Genomic DNA, 21031 nt, shown 5'->3' with positions numbered 1-21031 from the left:
CAAGGGGCTAAGTGGCAAAGTGCTTCTTCCTATTTTAGTCAAGTTGGGCATGCAAGACATATATTCTCCAATTTGAGGGGGATGTTGGATTACAGGTATTCTGGACTTTTTACTGTTTTATTCTTGTTTCTATTATGTTTCTATTATGTGGGCTTTAATCCCACATTGCTTACTTGTAATTCTGTCCTCTATTTTCAATAATATAAATAAAGAGCTTGGGGTGAACATTAATCATCAAAGCATTCACTCCTAATTCTAATCTCTCAACAGGATGCTAGTTTTCCACCTCAAGTATAAGGCCTTTGACTGAAGCTGTAAGAAATGAAAATGTAACTTAAAGGTGATGATTAGACTTACATTTCCAGCAAGTGACATGCCCACATTGAAATACCATTTTCTGATTGTTGAGCTTTTCTTGACAAACAGGGCAGGCCTCATCATCAGCTCTACTAACAAGTTCACTTTGTTCAATTGTAGAATAAGCAGCATCTGATGAGTTAATTGCACCTTGAGGCAGGGATGTAGTATCAAGGTTCACCAACTGTACTTTTTGTTTAGACTGAACTAGTCCCTGGAAAGATTTTGTTAAAGTAAGAACCAGGAACCAAAATTCAACTTAATATATGACTAAATTCACTCTTAAGACCAAAAACATTGGATGGGAAGGATGCGTTTTCCCTAAGGTAGAGCAAAGCATCAAAGTTTCAAGAAGGTCCCCTTAGAAAATTTTCCACTAAATGACTATATTCTACCAAACCAAACAATACCAATCAGCTGATCTGTCACCATATCTGGATGGACCTATAACATTGTGGATCCTAATCCCAATCCCCTTCCATTGACTTATGTAAATGATGATGCCTACTATTGCATAGATTTCCCAAAAGGTCAAAACTATATGTTGTTAAGACCTGGAGACCAGAGATATTATCATGAACATAAAAAATGCAGACACAGAAAAATTTTGAGCTGCTCATTAGATAGAAAGATCTCTTGAGACCTGAAAGATGGGACAAGATAAGAAGCAGCAAGCAAAAGCACAAAAAAACAGAAAATAAAGATGGTAATTTCAAAGACATCTAAGAGTGTGGGTTGACAATGATTTTGAAATCAGAAAGTGATGTGTGTGAGAGGGAAAGGAAGCTGCTAGCTAAAAGCCACTAGTCAGCAAAAGTTGGGTTCAGGTGTTGGGATGGGGATTTTTTTTTTTTTGGGGGGGGGGGGGGGTGGTGGTGGTAGAGGGGAGTGGAGATGTTAAAGTGGGTACTGCCCTAATTGTTTTGGTCATGGACCTTTATTGGGTCAGATTTTGTATGGTATTTGAAACTCTTAAGTACCCACTTTACTCCATGGGCATGTGAACCTATAATGGAAGGGCAGGGGGTTTCAGTTAAGGTTTCGTAATATTTTACAACAGTTCAGGTTGGGTATTGGTAAACCTGCCCTATTCCCAGGTGTCAGTGTGTCACCATAGGGCTACACAAAACAGTAAGAAACAAAGACAATTTCTAATAACAACTAGAACAAAACTTTTATGGAAATGATCATAGAAATGCATAGAACAAAAATGTTCAAAAAATTATATTGTCCAATCTCCATACTAGCAGTTTGAATAAAATTATAACCAATAAATTACATTGAAATACGGCATGACCGATCGCCACAAAATGGCATAGGGAGAACAACAGTGAAAGACGAGACAATAAAGTAGTGCTCCCTCTAACTCATGAATTACTGGTGAGGCATGCTTTCCTCCCTCCCATCAGTTCAAAGTTCAGCTATGCCTTCTTTTTATCTTATAGAGGCAGTTTCTTGCACATGCAACACCACTGCCACACAGCAGTTTGTTAGGTTTCAAATTTAGTGGACATTCTGTCCATATTTCATAACACAGTCATGGCTTATTTTTCAATCCATCTGATTTCTCCATGTGTGCTTTAAAAATTGCTTGAAAATTCAATGATGATTGGACAGTTTGAAGAACAGGTGTTTGAAAAACAATGGAGGAAAAGCCCCATATATGGTAGATTCTAGGGTTGAGACATTGTCAAGTGACCTGTCCCCATCTATCCAACTATCGCAGCTGTGATTGGATTAGGTTCTGGCCTTGTATTTTGCGGGAAACTTTTTCCTTATTTTTATCCAACAAGTAATATATAGTGAATCTTAAGAGAAAGAAAAAGAGAGAAACTGAGTTGAAGTGGTCTGGATCACTTTCATAGGAGAGATTTATCCGTTCATTCAAAGATTGCTATGTTCATTCAACTGGCCAATTTCCTATAGGATATCTACTGGTGGGACACTCTAATTCATGAGTATCTATTTGCCAATGACACTTATCCTTAGTATCTATTTGGCGGTTTCTTAAAATTCCACAAGAAATCCAAATCATGTAAAAGTAAATAAAATGAAGTTGCATTATAACTGCATAAACACAAGCAATGGCTCACAGTTATACCTTCAAATAACGAAGTTGCCCTTTTATACGTGATAATGAGGACAAATACATAAACTTTTCATTGGAGAACTCCACGCTAGCTGCGATTAATTCTTCTGAACATAAAGTATCAATGGATGAAGTGTCACTCTCGGTGTTCCTCAGGCGCAACCGTGAGGTTGCCATTTTTATCTCATCATGAGCACGCAGGACTTGAGCCTGAGCAGTTGCCAAGGACCTTGCCTGGGTATACTCCCTCTTCATATCCTTAACCAAAAGAATAACAAGTTGATAATCACTGAGAGAAGTTTTCTTGCATCCATGTAGTCTGAACTTGAGTGATAATTTAAAAAAAAAAGAGTATAGAAAAATGGCAATGAAATAAAAGCCACCTAATGTTATTTAATCAGTGACTCGGACAAAAACTTGTGACAGAGCATAGCCATTGTGATTCTTCTCTTTATATCATTCACTCATTCACTTAGGAGGCATTTCTCCTCTACATAGCAGACAACTAATACTGTGAAATTATTATTCAGCCGGTACAGACAAAGAAAATTGAGTATTAGTATTGGAACCAGGATTTTTAGAACCTGTAAGATGGCAAACCAACCTAATGGGAGTGATTTTTAAGGAAATAAAGGAAATGAATTCTATGCCACCAGAAGCAGTGGGATTGGTATTCACTAGACACCTCTTGGTCTCCTACACATTAATGTGTCACTGCCAGAGCCAAATTCCGGAACAAAGAAATTGAGGCAGAAACCTCAGTTTTGGAGGATCTATTACTTCATTGAAAGGATAATGGCAAGAGTATCAGCTACCCCTTTGGGACAAACAGGTTTAAGTCTGCTAAGAATATGTGGGATTGCATGGAATGGCTTTTCTGACACCAGGCCAAGGACATCTACTTTTGTAAGTTCATGCAATCAAAAGGGTAACTGTCCAAACAGTGCTAATAATCTAGTTGTCCACAAGGATTAGGAAACCCAAGGAATTTAGGGGAACTGACTTCTGGACCTCCTCAACTTACTTGAGGGGGAAGTCTAGGTACCGGAAGAATAATTAAGGAACTGAGAAAGTTTCAGTTACTAATAAAAAGCGAAAAAGGTCAAAACCTATAACCCCACTTAGCAATTAGAAATATTCTACTTCGACACAATGCCACATTCAAGGCAACACAATCAGTTCTTCTGGTTTGCAAATAGTCAAGAAAAAGATGCTTTCTTTGATGCCAATCAAGGAAGACAAACTGCATGCACCTCATGTTAGTAAAATGTAAGAACAGAATTGTATGTAAAACAAAGGTACTGCAATAAAAAGAACATCTAGAAGGCAATACCTCAACAAGACGTAGTTGCTTTGACGCAGCTGACATCCCTCGTCTTCCTAAATGAGATTTGGAATAACTCCTGATAATCTTAAGGAGAATCTCCAATTCAGATGGAAATCTTGAAACCTGATACACAATATATAAACAAAATATTACCAAGAGGAGAAAAGATGACGTAGATTGATTGCTATCACAGAAGCCCTGCTTTGATAGTCAATTAAGAGAAACTAGTAGCCACAGGACTTTAGGAATGAAATTCTGCATATCCAAACCAAGTATGGGGAAGTGCATTCGAACATGTGAGCACATTGACACAATACGAACCCAGTAAAGGTTGGGAATCCAGTGGGTACTTCTGACTTTATTTTATTATAAGATTAGTAAATGTTTACGTGTTGTAACAAACCAGGATCTGAAATCAATAACTGCAAAGTAGAAGAGTGAGAGAGAACAATGGAAGAAGGAGAGAGTATTGCTGGAACGCGATGGATCCAACTTAGTCTATTGTGGAACCTTACAGTTTATTTATAACTTAGCAATTACATTGTTAGTAGGAATCCTACTAATGGTCAATGTCTAATTGCAAGAAGAATGAAAGTAAGACTTAAACTGTCACACCCAGCCCCTTTTAATCCGGGCATGGTATGACCGGCTGCCAACTGACATCCAGGCAATCACCAAGATTGCAACTACGGCACTCCCATTCACAGTTCATCACAATACAGTAAAATGCAGCGGAAGAGAAACAGATATAAATAATAACATTTATAAGAAGAGTTGCTAGGTGATAAACATACTATATTGATATAAGAACTTGTGATTACAATGTACATCCTTGCGAAAGTAATTACAAGTATACATGTATTCCAAGTACTACATGTCTATCTATACCAAAAGCAGTATATAAACACAAAACAGACTAGTCCGTCAGGCCACATCACATGAACGCGCACTGATCGCACATGCACGACGAGTCATGCACTTCAGCCTCCTGCACCGCATAGTCACTACTCACTATCGGTGCTGAAGTCCAAAGCAGCATCACCACCAACTCTGGTTCCTCATGACCAGCAAAGTCATCTGAAAAAGGGGAATTCCATGAGAGTGAGCTCCACCGAGCCCAATGAGGGAAAACATGCAAGCAGATGCAATAGCCCATGATACATGTCCCTATTCTGATAATGCCACTAACAACAATTCTAAATCTCATGAGGTTAAGTACTACTGTAACAGGTATGGTATACCTAGCTTCGGAATCGTCCATCGAACCCTAACAATACCACCGTTACGGTGGAAGCCTGCCGGTACCGAATTCGTCCATCAGTCCCCAGCAAACCCCCGAAGCTAATCCTACTTTACTTCCCATTCTGGAATTACCCTCGGACCTAGGAGACAGTGAATGACACATTCCGGAATTTTCGCCCCCGTTGGTAAGGGCCGTAGTACTGAGTTTTATGATAACCTAGCCATATGCACCTTCTAACATGTATGTCATGTGGTTCCACAGTATATAGATTATCCAAAACAGTTCCAATATCATCTCTCTATCTCATACCAGCATACTATCTCAATCCACAACTCAACATATCACACATAATATTATATAATTTCATTATGAAATGCAGTCTACATCATGCAAACATCTAATGCAAAAAGAAGGACTATAACTACATGAAAATAACTCTGATATGATGAGTGTAACAGTTGCAGCAAGCATAATATAGGAAAAGTAATAAACACGTTCAAATTAAGGTCAAATCCCACTCACCTTGAGTTAGAAGTTGTCCAAGCTAGAAGAGGATCCAACTTAAAAAAAGCCTATTTTACTTCCCATATGCATTAGGATCCTCACATGGCATATGGGCATTATTAACTTAAAAAAAAAAAAGAAAAAAAAAAGCATGTGTGCCAAGTAACTTACTACTACTTTTTCCCTGACATCCCTCTTCTTTTTACTCTCTTCATCCCCAACTGTGGATGAATTTGAATCCTTACTGGGATGAGACAAGGCTTTATAGAAACGATTCAGTTCAGATCTTCTCTTTTGCAAGTCTACTGCCTCTTCAGCAGATACAATCAGCCCTCCATCATTCCCTTTTGAAGGACGAAAGAGCCTTGCTCCGTAGACCTGGAGAAAGAGTAGTGGAACTAAAGTGAATAAAAACATTAAAATATCCCAGTTAATGGCCAAACATTTTGGTTATGAAACAGGGTAAGTTACCTGAAATAGCTCATCAAGTTCACAGAGCACGCATATAGGACCATTGTCGTTGTCTTGACAGTTCGGACAGTATCTCATATGTTCAATATCCTCATCTCTTGGGTTATCCATTGTCTGGTCAATTTCAAGGAGTCGTTCAATTAACTTTTGTCTAGAAGTTTCCAATGACTCTAGACCAGATTGGATTAGATATTTTAATCCACTTATGCTTCGAAACCTGGATTACATGCCGTACGTCAAAATAAATACATGCCAACGCAAAACTAAATTACATTAAAAGCTAAAATTTAATTAGATTCTAAATTGAAGAAAGAGGGTCCCATGCAGTTTTCATTCCAAACATGTGACTTGAATACTTCAGAGTTCAAGTTTCTTTCTTCCCCCCCCGCCCCCCAACCCCTTTAGCAGTTCCTTATCCTTCATGGTGTGTGAGACTTTCATTACAATTCAGCCAAGAGAGCCGTAAGCACTTCAACAGACCCATGATCATACCATGGTATAAAATCTCGCGAAATTTCGGCGATATATCGCCACATTTCGTATATCTCGACATGTCCGAGATACGAAACACATCCGAAACCAAAAAATACAATATCTCGTCCATATATCGTGAGATATCGACGAAATATCGTGGATCCCATGATATATCGCGAGATATTGAAAAAGTGACAAATAGTGTGACACTAGGGGCCATTTGATACCATATTTCGCAGCTCTTGGTCGATATTTCGACCGAGAGCTGCTGAAACTCTATTTTTCTCTCTTCTTCCTCATTTTTTGCTCTTCTTCCTCCCTTCCAAGCCTCATCCAAGCATTGTTGAAGCTCCTTGTCGCCGGGAAGACGTCGGAGGGTCATCTAAGCTCATCATCCAAGCCTATTTTCATTATTTAAGGTAAATTTTATTTCTCTAAAACTATTTTTTTTAAAAATACTTTGTACAAATGTTGTTGGATATTGATGATATTAATATATGTTAGACACCGGAGGCCGATCTACAGCCTCACGGTGTCGAAATTTTTTTCCCATATGTACTTTTTTTATTTTTTTTCTAGTTTTAAAAATTCATTTTCCTACAACTAAAATAGGTAATAATTAGGGGTAATATGACTTAGATGGTAATGAATTAAATATATGTTAGACACCAATGGCCGATCTACGGCTTCGCAGTGTCGGATTTATTTTTCTGTCTCTTAAATAATTATTTTAATTTTCGGAAATTAAGAAAAATATATAAAAATTAAAAAAACAGAAATAAATAAGGAAAAATATGAGTTTTAAGTTTAAAAAATAATGAAAAAATATGAAAGTTATTTCTATATGTTTTGAGATGCATTACATGTATATTATGTTTACTAATTTTTGGTTTTGTTGTGTTAGGTCAATACTTATATTAACATTATATATAAAAATTGGTTTTAATTATGTGAAAAATATAAGGGTTAGGGGAAAAATATTAAATAACTATACAAGTGTATTAGTAATCTAAAAGTGTCAATTGAAGTGCATCTACATTAAGTTTTTTAATTATTTGTGTTACTTACATTGCAGTAAACAAGTATCATTATGGCGGATCGTGATAGACAACGTGCGAAGGGCAAGCAAAAGGTGGGGGAAAGTAGTCAACAAAGGGGGCGGAGGGAACAAAGAGAACAGAGGGAACAAGAGAGACCAGCCAGCCAGCATAGGGGTGACATTGCATGGTTACATGGTACTCCCATTGATGGGGATAAGAGAAAATCTATATGTAACTATTGTCACATGCAATTTATGGGAGGTGGGTCCAGTAGACTTAAACAACATCTGACTGGAGGATCTAAAGATGTTGTAGGTTGTCATATGGTCCCTACTGAAGTAGCCAGGGAGATTGGTGATAGTTTGAGGGGAAGAAAGAAGAGGAAGGCTGACAAGCAAAGGATAAGAGAACAACTTGAGGATACAGTGGGGAGTTCGATGGGAGGAGGAAGACGATACAATGATGATGATGATGATGACTCCTCCTCCTCCTCTGATGATGACATTGCAGTACCTGATGACATACAAACAGCAGAGGAGGCTAGGGATTTTAGGCGGACTGTTTCAAGGAGTAGAGTAAGTTTTCAAGATGATCAGCAGAGACAAAGAGTAGGGGGTAGTGGAGGAGCCGGGCAGCTTCGGAGGTCCTAGAACTTTGAATCCTTTTAAAAGATCACAAAGTGTGAGGGCAGCCCCAACACCTCTACCAGTACCAATACCACCATCAACATCTGATCCTAAATTGCATAAGAAGAAAAGAAGCAGTCAACCCAGAATCAAAGGAGCATGAAAGGGGATGAAGGGATTGGTTAAAGAATCAATAGCTAAGTGGATGCTATACCATACCATCCCAAAGAACATCGCACAAGGCCCCCATTATGATACCATGATAGATACCATTGCAGAGACTGGCCCAGGATTCAAGGGCCCCACCCCATATGAGGTAATAAATGTTTATCTACCTCAACAAAAGAGTGAGATTGATGAGTACATTAGTGAGATGAGGAATATGTGGGAGACATATGGGGTGACTATAATGGCAGATGGATGGACTGGGTCTACAAGAAAGTCCATCATCAATTTCATGGTTTATTGTGATGGGAGGACAGTGTTCCTCAAATCTGTGGATGCATCCAAAGAGATAAAGGATGCAAAATATATTTACAGATTGTTAAAGGAATTAGTGGAAAAAGATGAGGGTATTGAGAATGTTGTCCAGATTGTAACGGACAATGGAAGTAACTTCAAGCTGGCCGGTGAGAAGATGATGAACAATAGTAAGTATTGGCTCTTCTGGACTCCTTGTGCAGCCCATTGCATTGACTTAATGCTAAAAGATATGGGAAAGTTAAAGTTGGTGAAGACTGTGGTTGAAAGTGCAAGACAAGTCACCAACTTTGTATACAACCACTCCTATGCACTCAATCTATTGAGGGAAAAATGTGGGGGTAACTTGATTAGGCCTGGCATCACAAGATTTGCCACCAACTACATTGCCCTCAAAAGCATTGAGACAAAGAAGGCCGGGCTGAGAAACATGTTTGCTTCTAAGGAGTGGTTTCAATGGAAGGGTTCCAAGACTGCAAATGGGAGGGAAGCACAAGCAACGATGTCATCTGAGGACTTCTGGACCAAACTAAGCAAAGTGGTGAAAGTTTTGGAGCCAGTAGTTAAAGTTCTACATGTTGCTGACTCCGCTCTGAAGGGCCTAACCATGCCAGTCCTATATGCTGCAATAGACTTGATGAAAGATAGTGTCTATAGTGTGGCTCTTCGCAGTAGCAAACACTTCTTAGATATCATAAATGCTCGCTGGGAGAATCAACTTATGCATCCACTGCATAAGGCTGGTGAGTAAATTTGTTTTATGTTTACTAATTCATAGTATTATTATTTACTAATTACCTATGCATTTGACAATACCTCTATTCTATATGTCATATTTCAGCATATTACTTGAACCCTAAATATCAATATAACAATAGGCTTGGGTTGGAAACTCAACTTATTGATGCTGTGAAACAAGTAGTGAAGAAGTTGGAGCCAGATGGTGCACTACAAGCAATTTGCAACAATGAGGTGAGTTCATTTGGAAACTCAACTTATTGATGCTTTCAAATAAGTAGTGAAGAAGTACTTACTAATTTTCCACATGGGCGTAGATCAAGGTATTTAGGGATGCATTGGGAAGTTTTGGAACTGAGGCTGCGATACAAGGCAGAGCACGTGGTGATGCTGGTAATTCTTTTAAGTTTTAAATTACATATGTATTGAAATTTGAAAGTTGAAAGTTGAAACAACATTTGACACATGTCTTTTTTGTTATAAACTTGTAATGCAGCTGAATGGTGGGTGTTGTATGGGGAATTGGCTAAAAACTTAAGAAAAATAGCAATTAAAGTCCTTGCCTAAACATGTTCTGCATCTGGTTGTGAGAGGAACTGGAGTACCTTTACACTCATCCACTCCAAGAGGCGCAACAGATTGGGATCTCAACGTTTATCTGACATGGTGTATGTGCACTACAACTTGAGGCTGAAACTGCAACACATACGCATGGGACATGAGGGACAGAGGGACAGAGGGGCACCATTGATCTAGCTGACATCTTTCAAGTTGACTCAGACGATGAGGACCTTATTGTGGATTGGGTGAGGGATCGAGGTGAGCCAGTGTTGGATGAGGAGGGAGGTAGGCGCCATGATAGTTCGAGATTGGTGCTGATGTGCGAGTATATGGCGACGAGGGTCGATACATGCAAGGGAAGCCTCACCCATACCATTCCAGTACCACCGGTGGCAATGTTGCCGATGATGAAGACTGGTCTAAGTCCTCAAATGATGATGATGGTGATGCTGGTGGCGGTGATGGTGATGCTGGTGGTGGTAATGCTGGTGGTGGTGATGTTGGTGGTGGTGATGCTGGTGAAGAATTTAACCGCATGCGAGAGCGTTATGTGGTAGGCCAGGAGGCCCAGGATACGGCACCTGTAGAGCCACTCCGATTCACTGGAGAGACACAGTTTGATCATGCCACACAAGATACGGACCACGGAGCACGTGCCCCCGCACCCCCACCCTCAAGAGGCCCCCAACATACATACAACAAGAAGCGTAGGGGTCGACAAACACAGTTGCAACCTGATCGCATGGACATTGATAACCTATCTAGCTCTGTTGGTGGTTTGAGTATGGGTGATAGGGAGGGAGGACCGACTGGACATTGGCGTGCCCCATCTTTTGACGCACATACCACTCCATTGGCATCGGATTATGGTGCATCACAACCTTACGGTGGATATGGATATGGATCATCATCATATGGGCAATTTAGTGGGGTAGGGGACTATGACTACCAATCCCAATCCCAGGGACATACTGGATCATCTTTTGTAGATAACATCTTTGCATACCCTAGCGGACCTAGCTACCAACCTCACCAGCCATACATGCAGCCAATGCCATCGCCTCTTGCGCCGGCGCCAACATCATATCACAGTGGATCATCTGCTTCACGGACTGGATCGATTGGTAACCCTAGTTTATATCCTAGGATAGGTTACCTACAATATGTTGATGATTCCATTTACGTGACACTTGTAGATGACTACACTCGTTTCTTCTCCGATTCTATACCGTGGTCCACATATGTCCTTCAAACAGAGAGCAATGGACGTCGACTCCAGCGAGGCATGAGTGGGATTAATCCAGGGAGGCACAACAACTACTATTAGCAGTTTAGCACTTGTAATTTGTAACTTAAGTTGTGATTTCATTGATCTATGAACTTGTGAGTTGTGACTTGCGAGTTTCGAGTCTTGTGACTTACTAACTTTGACACTTAGTGTATTGCCTTTAAGGCTTTAAGCGCGTTATTGAATATTATGGAGTTTAGGAGAATCATGGTACTCATCAATGTGTATTGGCTTTAACTTGATATGTGATGAAGTTAAATACTATTATTAAATATTAACTGCCTAATCTATGTGTATTTAACTATTTATACATTAGGGTCGGCGACCGTATGTCAATCAAGGGTGCAAGCCCAAAACACCAATTTGAATTCACATTTTTATAATTTTATGGTTTAAATGTGTTTATTAAGCTTAAATAAGGCTGTCCATGAAGTTTCAGGCCTAGATATGGCCAAATACCCCCCGAGATGGACCCTCGAAATATTGTAGAAAAAATGCAATATTTCGGTCATATTTTGCGATATTTCGGGTATCTTAGATATCTCGATAGGCCCGAGATACCGAGATATCGCGAAATATTAAACCTTGGATCATACAAGTCTTAAAGGCGTGATGGAGGAACATATCCAGACTCCAGAGAGGGAAAAAGAATTTAACTAAGCAAAGTTCCAATGGTTGAAAAACGATAATCCACGAGCGTTGTAGATAGTAGAAGTAGAACTGGTGTATGAAGGGACATCAGCATATTTTTGTCGGCCAGCAACCAAGAATCATTACTGGTGTCACATGTCTATAATATTTTCCTTAAATAAGCTAGTTTTTACTGATGTTGATATCTCTAAAAAAGGGCTTACCCAGTGCACAAGGCTCCCGCCACTGTGAGAGTGTGGGGTCTGGGGAGGGTCATAATGTACGCAGCCTTACCCCCGCTTTATGAAGAGGCTGTTTCCAGACTCGAACCCCATGTAGCAACCTTACCATCGCACCCAGGCCCGCCCTCTTGATGTTGATATCTCTCTGGTCTGAAAATATTGCAGCATGACATTTTCTCATTTTCAACAAAAGTTGTGAAATTCTCACTCCAATTTCACAGATCACTCAAAAGTGGCATACTTTTTTCTCTCCAGTAGCAACAGATGATATATGATCAAGGAATCCTACCAAAAAAAAAAAGAAAGGAAAATAAAAAGTTTCAACTGCTATATTCTGAAGAGAGGGGATTCAGCAGGGGGTATCAATTTCTTTGGAAGGATCCCAAATACACACGAAAGCAATAATGATGACAGTTAGCTGGTCATCAGATACAAGCAAAACCTCTTCATGTTAGCTGGGGCAGTTGAGGGGGGGAGACTTGGAGACCATTATACGTCACTTCATTAAACAAGTTTTTCAGCCAGCCTCTTCAGTGGATAGCTTGCCATCCCCGATTCAACGTTAGAAAACTAAAGGCTGATGATTTTGGTAAAGTGAAGTCTTTTGAGATATGTCGTTATTGATTTGATTGAGCCCTCAAAATATTCATGTTGTTGGTTTTCCTATTCACCCATCCAGGAATTATTGACCCTTCCCTGATTAGCTTTTCCTTTATATATGACCTTGGAGCATCTCATAGAAATGATAAAAGATGCATGTATTAATGTGCACGGATTTCCATTTCATCATATGCATGCCCATTGATCACTGCAAAAGACCCACATTAGTTCCATGAGAATCATCCCTCTAAGTATACCATTTTCTTCACTTGCTAGTAAGAGAAAGGGCTTACCAATGCAAAAGATATATGGTTATATACATTCAGTATAACCCAAGTACTATGAAAAACAAAACTACAACTATAACAAACCTTAAAGGAATTCTCGAGGACTTGGAGGCATTTAAAGTCGTACAGACAGCTTCACCAACTTTTCCAATCAACTCATTCGAGGAGTCCTTGTTCTGCTCAATATGGAGAAGGGCTTCTAACCACCAATTTGTATTATTATTTTTTCTGTCACTTAATAAATTACAGACCTTCAAAAATACAAAAAACCAAATATAGACATCAAATGAAGTGTCAAATATAAAAAATTGTCTCGTGATGATATCATAAAGGACAAGTAAAAATATATCTCAAATATTTCAGGCAAGTGAAAGAAACCACGGGACTGTGAAAAGAAACATTGCAGCGTTATTGAAACTTAAAGAGAAAATTCTACTCCACTATCTATAAAGTTGTAGTTTCTAAAACTAATCAACAGTAATCGGAAACCTGGAATGGCAAAACTTCAGTTCTGATCAAGAACTGAGAGAATAATACACCAACAAAAGCAAGGAACAATTGCCACATGCAAAGGTTAACTCTTGTTCCATGAATTGTTATCGTCTATGGTTCCCTGACCGGTGTGGTTCCCTAGTGCCTCTCACAAGAGGGGGGTGGGACCCACCCGGGGCACCTGACCGAACACTCTGCCCAGGTGGGGTCCACCTTCCTCTTGTGAGAGGCACTAGGGAACCGTGTGAAAACCACTGTAAATTTAAACTTTGGAACTTGTGTGATTACAGGTTTCAGTTCTGTGTCCATGGTTGCCTTGATGCTGTGGGCTGCATCTGTAGAGGACATAGATCAATCCCTCGACGCACCTATGGAGGATTCCAGGGAATCTTCCCAACTTGCTGTTCTGGAGTCTGAGGGCCCTGCTGGCACCCTGCACCAGAGCTACCTATGTCGGATCTGCTGGCTGGACAGCATGCAGAACCTTTCTATCTCTTAAACTTGCTGTAAGTACTATTTACTTGTATTGTATATAGTATTACATTGATCAGTTAGGCTTTGTAGGGGTAGATTAGTAAATTACTTCTGTGGGACCCGCATCCCCAGTGGGGAATCCAGTTTCCAATAGTTACCCGTGTCTGGAATTCCCTTGATGTCATATGACATCATTTTATGTTCAAAACAAGATAATTAACAACTAAATTCTAATTAAAATCAGTTTTAGGAAGTAGATTATGAAAACAGGATTTTTACTTGAACTTGGCAAACATGCCTTAACTAAACCATTATATATGTAAATCCATTTCCCTATTCACAAATCCTAAAACATAAAGAAACGATTCAGACCTTAGAACCTTAGAGAAGAAATAGAAAAGAAGGAGAAAAGAGAAGAAGAAGAAGGGAAAAGATGGCTGCTTGATGGGGCTTTGCTTCTCTACTTGATCTTGGAGCTTTTAAGCCTTCTTTGGAGTTCTTGCTGCACAAGATTGAGACTGCCTTCATCTCTTCCTACTGCTGAATTCAGGTAGGCCATGAATCCCTGCTGTACTCCTTCCCTTCCTCTCATTTCTCTTATCCCTAATTAAGTTCTAAACTCAATTCAGCCCTCAAACCATAGCTTAGGTGAAATTGGACCAAAACCCTTAATTTCTACTTGAAATTGAACCTATTATGATTATGGTTATGTGATAACCTGAATATTACCTTAATATCTTTCAAATTACAGCTGAATCATACAACCTATTAAACCCTAGAATGGAAGATTAGGTTTAATTGACCAAATCCCCAAATTGATTTGTGAAATTGAATTGGAATACCCAAATTTTATTGACCCACCTTAAATTGGGTCTAAATCATGAAATTGGATGTCTGCATGTCAAGATCCATGCATTACAAAGAAAAACCCCAATTCTGCCTTGGCAGCCAGATGGAGTTGCAGGCCTAGGGCCGGTCGTCCGGCCCTCTGGTAGTCTGAATCCGGCTGCCCATTTTGGTGTTTTGGTCGAGTTGGTCCCTTAGGGTTTGACTTAGGACTCTTTCAAAACCTAATATGTGTTGTTTGTTTGATATTTAGGGTTGTATACCTTGTTCTTTGCCTGTTTTGCCTAGATCATTGGAGTGTTATTGGCTTAGGCTAGTCTGTCGGACCAGGTAAGGGAATTTTGACTTAATTTCTGGCGTGTTTATTGACTTAATTATATCTTGTTGAGTATGCCATGTCATGCATCATAATTATGACTCAATTCATGTAGTTTTATAGCTTTATATTCTTTGTATTAGTTGCATGTGAATTAGGATGCATCGACATACTGCATTGCATTGTTACTTACTTTGGAATTATATGACTAGTGTTGATATGCTGGTTAACTTGCAATTATTCTATCTGATACATATGCCATCATGATAGACTGCATTGGGTTAGGATTTTCATTGCCCAGTACTACGTCCCTTACCAACAGGGGAAGAGGTGTTGGATAAACCGTGGTAGGTCCGAAGGGTAAATTTCGGAATGCCATTCACTGTCCCATGTTACCGTAGAACACTCAGGTGTGGGAATAAACAGTAAGGTTAGTCACTGGGGGTCCATTAGCGTTAGATGTATGATGCCTGAGCTGCCGGGTCTCCACCGTAGTACAATGCTTTCGCTCAGGTGACCGACGTCTGGTTATGTGTTTCCGGGACCGAGGCTAGTATTCTATTACAGTAGTACTTATACTTCATGTGACCTAGTATCCATGTTAGGAGCATGCTTGTTTAGGGCATCCATCATGGACTATTTGTATGTGTTTGCATGTTTTTCCTTACTGGGCTCAGTGGAGCTCACCCCTGTGGTATACCTTATTTTTTTCAGATGATGTTGTTGCTGGTTCTGTGGGAGTTTCTTCTGCTATGGACACTCCTTCAGCTTATGGAGTTGACACTCCTCTTGTGGTGGAACACGATGCTTCGTGCTCGTGCGACGATTGCGCTTTCTCCTGAGCTGTTTACTAGATCAAGCTTCCTCCTCTTTTTTTTTTGTTATACACTTTTGTATATAGACTTGTGTAGACAAGTCTTTTTGTTTAGATTTACTGCTGTATGAAACAAATCTTGTAACTCATTCTCTTTTATATATATATCACAGCTTATCACTAGTTTTCCTTTATTACTGCCTTAATTCTATATTTAAATTGCTTCCGCTGCATTTAAATTCTGTATTTGTGAATATGATTGCGAATAGAGTACTGCACTTGCGATCCTGGTGGGTTGGTTGGATGTCAGAGACATCCAGTCACACTTGGCCCTTATAAACCAGGCTGGGACGTGACAAACCGCACTAGTCAGGGAACCGCATACGATAAAAATTCCTTGTTCCATCCTTAAAAATTCAGTCCTATGTAATTCATTGTTTAGCATTGTCTCCAGTTCCAACAGATATTCTTCATCCAGCACAATAGTAGTATTCTTTTCCAAAGCTGGAAGCATTCAAAGAAAAAAAACTTCATCTATAGTTTAACCTTTTTACAAATGTTCGGCAAGGGTTGAAATCCCACCAAAATCTGAATTTTCTAATCTAGGTTATAGGGCTTTGACTACAGCCACAGATTTATAACAGACTGTCCAATAATGTGAAACAGAATTTATTTCTAACAACTTAGAACTTCTCTTATAATCAATTGCTGTGTCTTATTTTATAGATAGCTGATTGATTCTTGTCCTCAAGAATTGACTTTTCTATTTCAAAAATCATTGATACAAAAGGTCACTTTTTAAGAGAGAAATTTGGTTTCTCCAACTGCTTCATCTAGTATCTCTATCATTATTTTGCAAGTTTCATACATTGGCATGGTTTCTTTAATTTATTTCTTAAGGACCCAAAAGATCAAAACCCTATCTAATCTCCATCATTGTTATTTCCTTTAGTTCAGACTTGCCCTTATTTTTATTTTTTATTTTTTTTGATGCACTACTACTGCATCTTATTTTACTCATAGCGGTCAAGGTGTTGCCTAGGATATTCCAAGGAGACACCAGGCAACAAGGCATGCCTTGATGCCCAAGGCAACCAGTTGCCTTATGTTTCAAGGAGCTCATACCCAGACAGATATTCCTGTAAATTGTAATATAGAAAATATACCTGGGATATGGAGAAATACATGGAATATGGCAAATATACCTGTAATTGGGTGTCTTGGCCTCGGCTTGGCTCCATGATGACTATGATTTTACATTTTACTTCAAGAGCCCTATTCAAAATGGTAGAGTTCCTACGCCAAATCACATGCATTGGACTGGAGTCTCGTATTAGATGCATTAGCACTTTCACTGCTTCCACCATTGGAACCAAACAATTCCATTTGCTTACTTTTCCTTAATGACTTTTGATAATTTCATAACTTATTTGAATCATAGTTTTATGTAATATGCTAGTTCAGGCAAACAAGTTTCAAACATTTTTGGAGTGAATTCTTAATGCATTCAAACATATAAAGAACTTCACTTCCAGCACATGGTTCTCAGAAAGGAAATATGAACAGAATAGGTACCTGCACATATGAATTTTTAAACTCTTGTTGAGCCAATGACAGCTTAGAAATGAATGCCGACAAGTACTTTTGTTTAATATTTTCACAAGTCGTTCTCAAACAACTGTCACTGAATGAGCCAGTTGATACTGTGGTTTGCGCATCATATTCCATCTGGACCACAACTTTGGTCCCTTCAACACCATTTTCTGATAGGTTAGAGGTAAAATCGGGTAATTTCTCTTGATATTCTTGATGTGTAACATCATAAATTATATCCACGTCACCATCATTGCTCAGTTTTTGTCTCTTCAGTGGGGACTGTTGATACTCATCAGTTTCATATACTTGTGATGCCTTTGCTTTAGGGTTCCCAGGGAACTGTTCTCCAATTGGTGAGCATTTTTGTGTATAACCTGAGATAACTGGGAGTATTTCAGCCAGATTATGATGAATGTGAAGATTCAACAAAGGGTCCAATCGGAAATCCTCAGAGTTCTTTTCAGCTAATGCGAGTGCTTCTTTGTACAGAGATACTGCTCGAACAAGATCTTGCTCAATTATGGCTATCCCTGCCAGTCCATTCAGGGCCACAACCAATCTCCGTAGAGCTTCCTCCCCTTCTGTTTTGGTCTTACCCATGAGAACCTACAAAACAAAATTGTTCTAAACAACAGGAACAGGAAGATTCAACTATTAAAGTTCATGCTGGAAACATATGAAACTAGCAATTCCAGAGTTCTCATATGAAACTCACCACCAATATCTCCTCCATGGTCATTGGAGACTGTTGCAATGAACGCAACCCAGAACTACCTACTTGAGGATGACAGCAGGCCTGACGAAGCTTCAAAAGTGAGCTGAGCAGCTTAGAAGCCTCATTATGGGTAAGAAATAGATCAGCACCAGATGATTCACAACCTGGAAAGGAGTAAAAATGATAATGTATTCTTAGACTGAGATTGCTTTATTCAGTACTTCAAATAACAAGCATCAAAATAACAAATACCTAGAAATTTTCTTTTATGAATATCATCCTTGAAATTCTCAATAACTTCACGGGCACAACTCACACAGGTTTCATGTTGCCTCTCATAAAAATGTGCCTCAATAGCCGAGAAAGAGAGCCATGATAGGCACTCCTCCTGTGGTGGCAGCTGTAACTCATCTGCCACATGTACTTTGGATGACCGCCACATGATTTGTTTAAAGAATTTTTGTGCAAATTCCACAGCTCCTGCCTCTCTCCTCTGAAATGGGAAGGAACATCAGGAAATGGGGAAGTAGAGTAAAAATAATTGGTACAAGCAAAGAAGTAGCTTCCTCAAAACAAAAGAACAGGAAAGCCACTACATTGGAGGAATTCCAGAAAAGCATGAACAGTACAATGAGCTACTTCAAATTTACAAGGAATTTAGGTATAGACCAGCAATAGAAGTAAGAGAATACTCACATAAATATAGTGAATACAGAGCACAAGAATGTATACAGGAGGCATGCCAAAGTAAGGATCAAAGTCCCCGGTGTAGTTAAAACTTAAAAAGCAGCAGTAGACAGCAACCAGAAAATCAATCCACCACCAAGGACCTTTCTGACTATAATAAGGTAGGCATCTGGAGGTTTACCAGATGGCGGATAAGCCATCGCTTAGTTGCTAGTTGCAAATGGCAAGTCAATGACCTTAACCACCCCCCCCCCCCAAACCAAAAAATAACTGGGAGGGGTAATTTACATGGAAAATTTGGAAACTGCTGCATCAATAGATATTCTCTTTAACATGTAGCGGGGGAGAGGTATAGTAATCACAACTTCCTCAATCCCAATAATGAAGGCACTTCAGTGCTTTTAAGAAGCCTGGGAGCAAAAGGCATTTACCACCGTCTTTGAATAATAAAAATGTTCAATTTTATTCCTTTATTTATCTTTTATCACTTGTATACAAATCCATTAATCCACTAAATTAAGACTTATCCCCACTACTACTACTACTAGGACTTGACTACAAAACCTGGCTCCACTGGTCCACTGATCCACATCCACTACAATTAGGGCCATACTTTCTGTTAACTCATGAGCAATCATGTCTTTTGTCACTAGTACAAACAAAATAATCCAAAACATTTTTAACCTTCCTGGTCCACCAACACCTCCAATTTGCATCATATCTTTTAATCAAGGTTTAATATTTCGCGATATCTCGGTATCTCGGGCCTACCGAGATATCCGAGATACCCGAAATATCGCGAAATATGACCAAAAAATTGCATTTTTTCTGCAATATTTCAGGGGTCCATCTCGGGGGGTATTTGGCCATATCTAGGCCTGAAACTTCATTGACAGCCTTATTTAAGCTTAATAAACACATTTAAACCATAAAATTGTAAAAATGTGAATTCAAACTGGTGTTTTGGGCTTGCACCCTTGATTGACATAAGGTCGCCGACCCTAATGTATAAATAGTAAAATATACATAGATTAGACAGTTAATATTTAATAATAGTATTTAACTTCATCACATATCAAGTTAAAGCATATACACATTGAAGAGTACCATGATTCTCATAAACTCCATAATATTCAATAACTCGCTTAAAGCCTTAAAGGCAATACACTAAGTGTCAAAGTTAGTAAGTCACAAGACTCGCAACTCGCAAGTCACAACTCACAAGTTCATAGATCAATGAAATCACAACTTAAGTTACAAATTACAAGTACTAAACTGTTAATAGTAGTTGCTGTGCCTCCCTGGATCAATCCCACTCATGCCTCGCTGGAGTCGACGTCCATTGCTCTCTGTTTAAAGGACATATGTGGACCACGGTATAGAATCGGAGAAGAAACGAGTGTAGTCATCCACAAGTGTCACGTAAATGGAATCATCAACATACTGTAGGTAACCTATCCTAGGATATAAACTAGGGTTATCAATCGATCCAGTTCGTGAAGAAGATGATCCACTGTGATATGATGTTGGCGCCGGCGCAAGAGGCGATGGCATTGGCTGCATGTATGGCAGGTGAGGTTGGTAGCTAGGTCCGCTAGGGTATGCAAAGATGTTATCTACAAAAGATGATCCAGTATGTCCCTGGGACTGGGACTGGTAGTCATAGTCCCCTACCCCACTAAACTGCCCATATGATGATGATCCATATCCATATCCACCGTAAGGTTGTGATGCACCATAATCCGATACCAATGGAGTGGTATGTGCGTCAAAAGATGGGGCCTGCCAATGTCCAGTCGGTCCTCCCTCCCTATCACCCATACTCAAACCACCAACAGAGCTAGATAGGTTATCAATGTCCATGTGATCAGGTTGCAACTGTGTTTGTCGACCCCTACGCTTCCTGTTGTATGTATGTAGCGGGCCTCTCGAGGGTGGGGGTGTGGGGGCACGTGCTCCGTGGTCCGTATCTTGTGTGGCATGATCAAACTGTGTCTCTCCAGTGAATCGGAGTGGCTCTACAGGTGCCGTATCCTGGGCCTCCTGGCCTACCACATAATGCTCTCGCATGCAGTCAAATTCTTCAACAGCATCACCACCACCAACATCACCACCACCAGCATCACCATCACCG

The 21031-nt window shown here is 39.6% G+C and overlaps 1 protein-coding gene across 1 annotated transcript; it reads right to left on the bottom strand.

Annotated features, from left to right (window-relative positions):
- Positions 1-275: 275 nt before the first annotated feature.
- On the bottom strand, positions 276-18737 carry LOC122647876 (E3 ubiquitin-protein ligase SHPRH-like). The gene is made up of 9 exons (XM_043841182.1): positions 18463-18737; positions 18211-18374; positions 17475-18101; positions 13042-13208; positions 5992-6208; positions 5692-5898; positions 3780-3896; positions 2459-2704; positions 276-571 (listed from the first exon to the last, which is right to left on the bottom strand). Exons 1-9 carry the CDS (start codon positions 18650-18652, stop codon positions 335-337), a joined length of 2172 nt encoding a protein of 723 aa, XP_043697117.1. The 5' UTR covers positions 18653-18737; the 3' UTR covers positions 276-334.
- Between the last annotated feature and the right edge of the window lie 2294 nt (positions 18738-21031).

Source organism: Telopea speciosissima, unplaced genomic scaffold (assembly GCF_018873765.1).
Source record: "Telopea speciosissima isolate NSW1024214 ecotype Mountain lineage unplaced genomic scaffold, Tspe_v1 Tspe_v1.0254, whole genome shotgun sequence".
NCBI lineage: Eukaryota > Viridiplantae > Streptophyta > Magnoliopsida > Proteales > Proteaceae > Telopea > Telopea speciosissima.
The sequence above is the reverse complement of the archived record's forward strand: the minus strand, read 5'-3'. Positions and strand labels throughout refer to the sequence as shown.